The sequence below is a fragment of the Schistocerca nitens genome, chromosome 8 (genome assembly GCF_023898315.1).
Source record: "Schistocerca nitens isolate TAMUIC-IGC-003100 chromosome 8, iqSchNite1.1, whole genome shotgun sequence".
NCBI classification, from domain to species: domain Eukaryota; kingdom Metazoa; phylum Arthropoda; class Insecta; order Orthoptera; family Acrididae; genus Schistocerca; species Schistocerca nitens.
In genome coordinates this window covers 434,824,010-434,835,187 of record NC_064621.1, presented here as the reverse complement: position 1 = coordinate 434,835,187, position 11,178 = coordinate 434,824,010, and the positions used below count along the sequence as shown (strand labels likewise).

At 37.9% G+C, this 11,178-nt stretch overlaps 1 protein-coding gene across 1 annotated transcript in view; it reads right to left on the bottom strand.

Annotated features, from left to right (window-relative positions):
- LOC126199196 (germ cell nuclear acidic protein-like) overlaps positions 1–11,178 on the bottom strand; it is an 86,989-nt gene that overhangs the window by 41,276 nt on the left and 34,535 nt on the right. Inside the window, exons 5-7 of the mRNA XM_049935976.1 lie at positions 9,742–9,910; positions 3,946–4,217; positions 3,182–3,396 (exon numbers count right to left, since the gene is read on the bottom strand). Coding sequence (XP_049791933.1) covers positions 3,182–3,396; positions 3,946–4,217; positions 9,742–9,910 — 656 coding nt within the window. The remainder of the gene's footprint in view (positions 1–3,181; positions 3,397–3,945; positions 4,218–9,741; positions 9,911–11,178) is intronic.

The following is an 11,178-nucleotide window of genomic DNA, read 5'->3' as shown; positions in this document are numbered from 1 at the left end:
AAACGAATAAAATTCGTGAAGTAGGGCACTCCAATATTGTTTTTAAATAAAGAAAATATTAAGTACCACACAAGGTTTGAACTCATAACCTTTCCCTTGGCAGCCCAACACCCTAACCGTTACGCTACCTCAGCTCCTCGAACAGTGTAACTCCATGAGGACTCACGTCACACAACTACTTATAAACACTGTTGGTATGACTATGAATTACTCACGCTTCGTCGAAGTACAATAGGAAATAAATAATTACCGCTGTTCTTTATTGCGAAAAAGCAGTTCGTGAGATTGAAACAAACACCTTTCCTTGCTATCGCCTGAATTAGGAGTCTTATTGCTTGTTTGGTTTAATTAATTAATAGAATATGAAGCAATTGGTATAAAGAATGCTTTTTCCAAACTTTCTGTAAAAGAAAATCTGCTATCAAGACATTGCTTTTGTTCTATTACTTTATTTATGACTGAATGTTTCTAAAACTGAAGACACTCGTCCGTAGCCTGCACTGCTGTCGAGATCTGGCAACGTCGTTCTCTGTTCATTGGCTGACTGTGTTTTGTGACGGCAGATGCGCAGAACGAACCTAAACTCGGCCGCCAAGATATATGACACGCACTTTAGCATGTTACAAAATGTTTTTGATTAGTGCACTGGAATTTGGTTTTCCAATCACGATGTGATTCTTGGTCTTGTTTGAGTCAGGAGAGAGAAACATAAGCAGAGAATTATTTAACAACAAAAATAATCAGTTTTTGTCACTATAATGTAATTGGATGGATAAAAAGTCTACTCACCAAGCAATGCCATGAGAACACATACATAATAGAAGGTTTTACTTGCGCAAGCTCTGGGTGCCAGTGGCTCCTTCTTCCGGCAGAAGAGTTGAAGGTAAAGGAACTGGAGAGGTGTAGGAAAAGGAGTAGAGAAGTCACCCTGAACCCCCAGCCAAGGAAGACTTACTGGATGGGGTGGGTTTATGATGGAGATCACAAACACTTATGCAATACTCAAGAATGGATCACACTAGTTTTCTGTATAGTTTTCTTTATAGATGAGTTACACATTCCTAAAATTTCCCAATAAACCAAAGTCAACCGTTCGCCTTCTTCACTACCGACCCTACGTGTTTACTCCATCTTTTAGCACTTTACAATGTTATACCTACATACGTAATTGGCATGAATGTGTCAAGCAACACACAGCTAATACTGTATTCAAACATTACAAGAGACTTTTTCCTACTACCTATATTAAATTACATTTTTCCACATTTAGAGCAAGCAAATAAATCTGTATCCAAGTAATCTTGTATCATCCTATTGTCACTCGAAGACGAACACAAAACTTTCTCATACACTACAGGGTCATCAGCAAATTGTCACAGACTGCTGCGTGCCCCATCGGTCAGATTATTTTTGTATATAAAGAACAAGGGTAGTCTTCTCACACTTTCTGAGGCACTACACTCACCATGCAGAGCAACCTTCTGGGTTCAATTACTTAAAATGTATTCACATCACTCAAATATCTGAGAAACTATTCCATAGGCTTTTAACTTTGTTAACAGTCTACAGTGAGGCAGTGTGTCAAACACTTTCCTGAAAATCTAGGGCTATGGAATCTCCCAGGTGCTCTTCATCCACGGTTTGCAGGATATCATGTAAGAAACGGGCAAGCTGAATTCCAGCATGAGTGATGCTTGGTAAACCCATGCTGATTTGCGGAAAGAAGGTTTCCTGCCTAAAGGAATTTTTTTATATATGAACTTACAATATCATCGGGAACTCTGTAGCAAACCAATGTTGAGGATATTGACCTTTAACTTGGCAGGTCTGTTCTTTTACCCTTCTTATACACAAGAAACAGTTGTTCTTATTTTCAACTGCCTGAGCAAGAAAGTTGTGACACATGCAATGTAAGTGAGGAGCCAATGCTGAAGAGTACATTCTGTAAAACCAAACTGTGATTCAATACAGATCTTGTGAATTACCTTTTTTTCAGCTGTTTCAGTTGCTTCTCAGTACCAGGGATGACTGTCTATTTTCTCCATACAGAAGTGTGATGGTCCAATGTTATGTCTGTATGATCCTTTTGTGTGACCATTTTTTTAACATGAAATTTAAAACTTCAGTTTCTGTTTTGCTGTCTTCTACTGTCACATTAGACTGGTCGACAAGTACCAGAATAGAAGCCTTCGGCACAGTTATTTTACATAGGACCAAAATTTTCTCAGGTTTGAGCAAGATCTTTTGTTAAGGTACGACAGCAGAAATTATATTGTATCTTCGAGCATCAATATTTTTATATACACACAAATTTCTACCAACTTTTACCTGTTGACATTTGCATGTTCTCTTTTGAACCAAGAATGCAACAGTGTTTCCTCAGTAATCTCTGAATTTTGTTATTAAAACACTGTGGGACTTTTACATTCTTACTCCACTTATTCAGCACATATTTCTCCACAGCAAAATTTACAATCAGTTTAAAGTATGCCCATAATTCCTATTATGTCCACCATATTGGAATTACACAGAGCCCATTCATTGTCTAAATAGGATTTTTTGCTGTTCTTTCCAGAATAAAAACTCTCCTAGCCTTCTTGATTTTTTTTAGCTTTAGTAACAATTGTTGCTATGATAACATGATCACTAATCTTATCTTTGTAATGACTGAATATCAGATCTATTTGTAGCTTCAGCGGCTAAAATATTCCTTTGCGTACAAGGAACAATGTACAGGTAACAGAAGCAGATTAAAGACCTTTTAAAATTTTTACTGTGGTGAGAGGAAAAACATGTTTTATACTAATGATAAAAGTGAAAAGTGTTTTGTAGTGTTTGATACATGCAAATGCAACATCAAACAGCAAAATTATCAAAACAGCTTATAATATTGTTAACATGGCAATTTTGAATTTGCTGTTACATAGTTTCATTTACTTAACCATAGAATCTCCAATTACAAAGTTAAAAATTTACAAATTATTGTATGTTGTCGGCTTCTGAATCACACGTGGTAACACAGATGTACTTTTCTTCCTAAGCGGTATCAACTTTCAATAAGTGTGTGATATTGTCTTTTAGCTCTTGAATGTAGGTACAGTATATATCTATCTGTGAGGAAAGTAGTGTCTCTAATTACCTCGCTTCTTAACCAATGGAAAGAGGATGAGAACTGTATTACCTGTCTTTTGAAGACCTCTGAATTATAGAAACAAAAAAGTTTTGAACACAAATCTTCTTTCCTTTTTTTAAACTCTCTCTTGTACATAATTGCATCCGAATGTGACTGTTGCTCTGGCACATTATGAGAAAGAGATGCTAAAAAACTGAAGACAGGGGACCGACTAACAGTCTCTCTCTTCTCTTGAATATTTTTTGGCTTTCTGCAACTAGAAACTGTAAAAAAGAAAATTGGCATTCATTTTACAATCCCACAACATCACACTTATTTACAAGCAGAAATCAGAACTCATTTCACAAGATGATTTCCACAGTTTCCACACTTCTAAAAAAAACCACCTTTGCTCGCAGCAAACTGACTGAGGACATGCACTGTCTACACTTATCACGGCAGTGCGGTTGTGTTTTATGCTAATTTCTTATCTTGCTGAAGGGGAATCTGAATTAGTTTCAGGGTTTAATACTGAATATGGCACAGGTGGTTTTACTCTTTTTTTTGTATAATATATACATCTACATCCAATGAGCTGTTACAGTCAGATGCATTTTACTTACGGTCTGTTATTCATCAATAAACCACTGGAGTTAAAGACAACTGGTTACCACAAAAACTGCAGATATGTTGATAAAAACAAAACTCAACAAGTAATTATAAATCGGTTCACTGGAAACTGTGGATCATGCTTGAGAAAGGGAGAAAGAGAAATACCAAGTTCAAATCTTCAGCTAGCTGGAAGATGTAGATATAAGATGAGAATATTTTACCTTTTTGTGGCTGTTTTTGATAAGGTCCCTCAGTCCTATCGTTAGTAGATGGTATGACTGAGGGAATGTCAGAATCATCTTCAGTGTCCTCTGATGCTGTGTCTGATGGTACGGTCTCCACATCTGGACTAGAGTCCACCTTTGTACTTTCATTTCCTTTCTGTTCTGCACCAGGTCCCTTTGTTTCCTCATCTGAAGCTTCTGCTTCACTTTCAGCAAATTTAAGTACTACAGGATGTATTTCCTCAGATTCTGCATAAATTTTCTTAGTCCTGGATTACCAATGAAATATTTAGAATTAATAAATGACAATTAGAAGACCATGTTTCGTATTGTGCAATACTAAATCACAATAAAGAAAATGATGTAAGGCTTGGCAATTATAATCTTAAGTAAACTACATTATTCTCACCCTTCACTGCCCACAACAGAAAAAAAAAAATAAATAAATAAAAAAAAAAAATTTATGAGCGGGAGGGAGGCAGGGAAGAACAGCAATTATGAAAGGCACTGGAGACGGGTGGAAAAATGATGTTATCCCTACTACACATACAAATTATTTTTAAGTAAAGATACAAAACAGGAAATCTTCAGCACATAAATTGGGAGCCGTTTAAATAAGGCCTCCCTAACTTCCATAAAATTAACTACCATGTCAAAACAAATTCTGCACTTACGTATAAAAATTATTGTTTTTCCTTTCCATCACAATTTTCTTATTTGGAGAGCATGCAACACATTAACATGGATTGATTCTTTAAAACTGCAGGCTTTTCTTTTTTTTTTTACTTAAATTAAAGCAATATGAAACCAATACAGAGAGAGAATTTACATTGGCAGTTCAGCTTGTGAACTGTTGTGAATTGGCATTCTTCAAACAACGTCGAGACACACGGCTACATTGACCTGAAGCTGTTGCTTAAATGAGCACTTGCAGCAGCAACAGGAGTGTGTGTGTGTGTGTGTGTGTGTGTGTGTGTGTGTGTGTGAGAGAGAGAGAGAGAGAGAGAGAGAGAGAGAGAGAGAGAGAGAGAGAGAGAGAGAGAGAGAGGGGGGGGGGGGGGGGCAGAAAGCACTGCGTACTGGAAATCCTTGGCATTGTTAATACTGCTCTAGCCACATTGGATGTTTCTTTGAATTAACTGAAATAACAGTCCATTCCACATTTGATCAATCAAATCCACATGTCAACACTACTCTTTTGTGAGTGACTGCATCAACACATCCCACAGAACATTTTTGATTTCTTGTACTGCTGGAGCCCAATATCATACATATTATGACTATTACTTTTGGCCAAAACTTTGCCACTTACAATGCATTTTCTGCTCCTCGATGAAGTTCACCTTCTAAGTAGAAACCTGGTCACAGTTGGCAGTGAAGCATATGATGAACATTCTGGTCTTCTCTACAGTAACACTGAATATCATCTTGATCAGTGAAGCCCATCTTGTCAAATTAATCTTTGATTTGCCAAATCCAGATCTCAGTTTGGTCAGTGATTTACAAGTCATCCACTTCACACCATAGCCAGGAGGCATAGTTTCTGAAACTCTTTCCAATCAGGGGGGGAGGTAGGTTGCAGCCCTCCATAGTTGCCACCCAGCTTTTTCAGCAGTGGTTCCAAGTGTTGACTATGCTCTTAGGAAACGACCTCAATTTCACTTGCTGCAGGTACAGTTTGTGCCCTTATAGGAAATGAGTTGTCTCCTGCTCCACTTTTTCTTTCTTTCTTTACTCTGCAGCTATCTCTCTTCAAACAGGACGTGATGCTATTCTTGCATTCCTGTGATGTGGTCAAGCTATTCAAATAGGATGGATTTTTCATTCTGAATGTGTCACTGAGAGCTATGACCACCTGTCTGGCATGTGTTGAATTATACCAAACAAGGTGTGCAAACTCTGCCACAGAAAAAGCGTCATTGCACAGTTTCATTTTGATTATCCCACTATGATCTGATGATATGTTCAAATTCCATAGAAGATTGTGCCTGGTTGACGCTTTTGACTTGCTGTTCATGCAGTACTTCTTGAAAGTAAGAGATCTATCAAATGTTGCTTCTATGAGAATATTATGAAAAAGACAGATAGCTAATCACCATATAGCAGAGATATCGAGTTGCAGACAGGCACAACAAAAAGACTACTAACCAAGTAGTTTTCAGCCAGAAAGCCTTCTTCTGAATTAGACAAAACACACGCAACTTATTCATGCAAACACAGTTTGCACACACACACACACGACCACTGTCTAGCTGCCGAGGCCAGATTGCCAGTAACTGCGCCTAGTGGGAGAAGCAGTCTGGGTGATGGGAGTAAGGAGGAGACTGGGGCAGGGAGGACGACGGATAGCAGGGTTTGGGTGGGGAACAATGAAGTGCTGCTTGTGGAAGCACACAGGGATGACAGCACCTAGCTGCCATATCCTCTCTCCACCTCATCCCTATATGCTTCCAGAAGCAGCACTATACCATCCCTCACCCTCACCCCCCTATCCCTACCCTGTTATTCCTCACCCTCCCTGTCTAGCCTCCTCTTTACTCCAACCACTCAGATTGCTCCTCTCAATATGTGCAGTTACTTGCAGCCACCTTGGCACCCAGAGATAGTGGTAATGTGTGTGTGTGTGTGTGTGTGTGTGTGGGGGGGGGGGGGTGTAAGCACACACATGCACACTTCTGTCTGAAGGCCGTTCAGCTGGAAGCTCAAATGTATAGTCGCCTTTTCATTGTGACTGTCTGCAACCCATCTCCTCTGTATGGTGAGTAGCAGATTTAGCCTTTTCATTAATACTGTTATTCCATAGTGGACTTCCCACTGTTTGATTACACCAAACCAGACATCTCTGACTTGGAATCGCACTGACTGGAGTACAATTGCCTTTAGTGACGAGTTCTGCTTCAAACTGGGCCCCAGCGATTAGCGAAGACATGTCTTGAGATGCTTTGGACAGAGGTGGGATATCAACCTGACTGTCACCCACTACGTAGCCCAACAAGCAGGAATGATTGTCTGAGGTGCCATTTCTTTTTTCCTAGCAGAGCCCCTTTGGTTATCATCTGCAGCAGCCTTAGAGCACAGTGGTAAAGCAACAATATTCATGCTCCGTTTTGTTGCCCTTTATAGCAAGCCATCTTGGGCTTACATTTCAGCAAGGTAATGCCTGCCTGCACATAATGAGAGTTTCTACTGCTTGTCTTTGTGCTTGCCAAACACTACATGGCTAGCAAGGTTGCCAGATCTCCCCCAACTGAGAATGTTGAGCATTATGGGCGTACTCCAACCAGCCAGAGATTTTGATGCTCTTATTTGCCAGTTGGACAAAATTTGGCAAAATATCCCTCAGGAGGACATTGTGCACCTCTATCAATCAGTGTCAAGCCAAACAACTGCCTGCATATGTTGACCTGCTTAATTTGTCAAGTTCTCTCTCTTGAAATGACCATCCAATTTTCTGAAATTGAGCTCGTGTGTGTGTGTGTGTGTGTGTGTGTGTGTGTGTGTGTGTGTGTGTGTGTGTGTGTGTGTGTGTACACAACATCTACAGATTTCCATCCCATTCAGATAATTCCTTCATTGTGCGCCTTTTTGTCTGAAGAGTGTAACAGAAATCACTATGTCTTGTTCACCCAATGATGTCAGGTCCTATGGCCTATGGGACCTATAGGCTATAGGTATTAGAATTATCTAAGATGGCAAAGGACTTTGATGAATAGTTGAGCAAAAAGGACAGTTTCTTTAAAAAGAGATTGTAAGCTGAATATCAACAACAGTAAAAGAAGGGCAATGTAATGTAGTCAATTAAATTGGGGGACACCGAAGTAAAGACACAAAGTAGTAGATGAGTTTCTATTTGGGCAGCAAAGTAACTGATAAAGGACAGAAACATAGAAGATATAAAATGCAGACTGGCAATAGCAAGAAAGGAATTTCTGAGAAAGAGCAGCTTGTTAACATTTAATATAAATTTAAGTATTAATAAGATCTTTCTGAAAGTATAAGTCTAGGGTATAGCCTTGTACATAAATGAAAAGTCAGCAATAAGCAATTTAGAGGAGGATGGAATAGCATATTTTGAAATGTTCTACAGAAGAATGCTGAAGATTAGATAGTCAGGTCAAATAACTAATGAAGTTGCACTTAAATTGGGGAAAACAAAACTTTTATGGCACATCTTGACAGGTGACTTCCTGAGGCATGAAGGAACTGCCAATTTGGTAAAGGCGTGTAGCATGCAAGGTAAAAATTGTAGCAAGGGAGACATAGGCACGAATACAGTAAGCAAGTTCAAATGGGTATAGCTTGCAGTTCTGCATCAGCATCTAGTTTACTGTTAAGTTTCCAAAAGTGTACATTTATCTTGTGAAAAGACCTTTAAGATTAATCTTTCTTCCTGCAAAACCATTTGCAACTGAAAGCGAAAATGGTAGAAGTGACTGGCACACGAAGCAGCCTCTGCCAAACATCATGAAATGGCTTGCAGAATGTAGATATAGATGTAGAGGCAGTAATTAGTTAGATGAAGAGGCTTGCATAAGGTAGACTATGTGGCTCATCAAACCAGTCTTCAGGCAACAATAAGCAAGAACAAAACTTAATGGGTTCTTCTTGCAAAAATGATATAGTCTTTTGATATACCCCTAACATTAATTGCTGCAAGCCATAGCTCACAAATGGGCTAACTGTTTGTGCATAAATGTCAGAATAAATTAGAACTGATACTTGTGGCACTTTTCTCAGTACCATGCTGTTAAGTGATAGTGCATTGCCAAAAATTACAACCATCACTCTATATTAAATGTAGTACAATACCCCATATTATCACAACAATACCATGCCTCACAATTTGAAATGAATATTTCATGGCATATCAAAACAATAAATTCTCTTTGTTTTTGTTGTTGTTGCTTTAATTTAAACATAGTTTATGATTTTTCAGAAGACATATACTCTTCTCTCATCTTCTGGCCATAAAATGGAAGGTGAGCATATGCCTCTTGGTATGCCATGGGCATGCTGCAAATTCTTCGTAGCGAGCACCATAAGCATAAATTTATTTAATGAATGAGAGTTTTTTTCCACTTAGGCTGTATTTGTTTAGACTACTACTTCACTCCAAAACTAGTTTCAGCTTTTTAAGCCATTATTGAGTATTAAGCTAGAAAACAGTGCCACACACATGAAAGTAATAGTGCAATAATTTCGAATGTCCAATTGTACTAGGCATTTCACAATGAAGAAGCAGCAGCATCAATTTAAGTTGATTATTTCTTCACATGTAATAAATATTTTATTTATGTAATAAATATTTTATTTATTCCCAACAAAACTGCACACAAATAATGACAATTCACATCTGTTAAAAATAGGACAAGATGCTGAATTGGGAGAATACTACACAATGGCTAACAAATGTAATTGCCAGCTGTGAGACACGTACACAGTATCTTACCAATGACTAGAAAGGGTGTTTATCGCATGTAATTTTTGGTTTATTCACAGCAATGCTTCATTTCATATCACTTTTAGAAAGTGCTAGTTAAGCACAGTCAACTGTGCATCGTTAGAAAAAAATTAGATTTGTATTAGTGTGTATAAAATGGAAACCAACTCAACAGAACACACTGAAGCACACCATTAATAGAACACCCTTGTTATTTCATTACAGACCTTTTATCTTTATTTGTTTGATAAATCCTACGATAATGGAAAATACTGTATGAAATAAAACAACAAATGATAATAAGTCAAGCAATGTGGTAAGAACTATGGTTACAGAAATTCACAAAGGTTTACCTTTCTGCAACAATTTTCTTCTTCTCCTCTGTCTGCAATTTATTTGTAAGTGACAAATAAAATGCTGGGCTGTTCTCTGCACTTCCATCTGTTAAGAAATTTCTCAGACTGTCTGGTGTATCCAGTTTCTGCTGAAGGAGTTTATTTTTCTTCTTGATGCTCTTTATAACTGTATGAGGAAGAAAGTATTTATTAGAATGGTTCTTTGTCAGTTGTAAATCAGAAGCTACTCGATTAAAATAACTACCTAGAGATATGTTTGAAGAACTGATCTTGCACAGTGTATATTAATAACTTGCTAGAAATAGAACACTAACTTCATCAATTATGTGTGTATCTAGTTTCCAGGATTGAAGATTAACATTGTGCCATCCGGCGACACCACAGTCGTGTCGTGTGCATAGTATCACTCAGTGGCCGACGACAGTACTTTAGTATCTTTTGCATTCTTACGGTCTTTTGTTTCGGTAACAATAAGTTACACATGTCAACGAGTACGTGCCCTTTCATCATGGCAGACGAAAGAGACGATATGATTATTTACGATGAATGTGCGGACGTCTTGTCTGACGTCTCTGACGACTTTGCCAAGTGGGGAGAAGACACTAAATATAAAAAAAATGAAAGTGAAGCAGAATCGTCGGAAGAAGACAACAATGCACAGTGGTCAGACTTTGATTTACTGAGGACCAACAATAAATTTGAAGTATCTCCCGATCCAAACACATTTCCCAAAGATACACAGAGTGCCGAGGATATCTTAGAATTGTATATTGAGAACAATGTATTTGAATGTATTAGCAACGAAACCAACAAGTAATATAGTCAAAATTGCAATAGAAGGCAACTGAATTTAAAAAATGCCAAATTTGTTGACGTTACGGGACCCGAACTTAAAAAATGGTTTGGGCTTGCTATTATTATGGGAATTGTAAAAAAAGCAAAGATCGATGATTATTGGTCAATGAATCTGTTGATAGACACACCGATATTTCACAAAATGAGGTCCTCCAACGGATTCAAATATTATTTTTACATTTTTCTGACAACAACAATAACTCTGATAATGCCGACAGGCTTTTCAAAGTGCAATTCGTAATTGATTATTTTTCCAAAAAGTTTAAAGAAACCTTTAATCCAAATAAAAGAATCTCAGTTGATGAAGGAATGATACTGTGGCATGGACCGTTAAATTTTAAAGTTTACAATCCTTTGAAAATTACGAAATATGACATTCATTCGGATGCTGTGTGATTCGAGTACAGGATACATTTCCTCATTCAAGATATATAGCGGTGCTGGACAGCCTTTAGCAAAAACAGTGATGGAACTATTGACATCTTCTTATGGAAAGTGGCATTACCTCTACATGGATAACAACAATGTAGAACTTGCAGAGAAGTTACTTGAAAAGAAAATTCAAGTTTGTGGAATGAT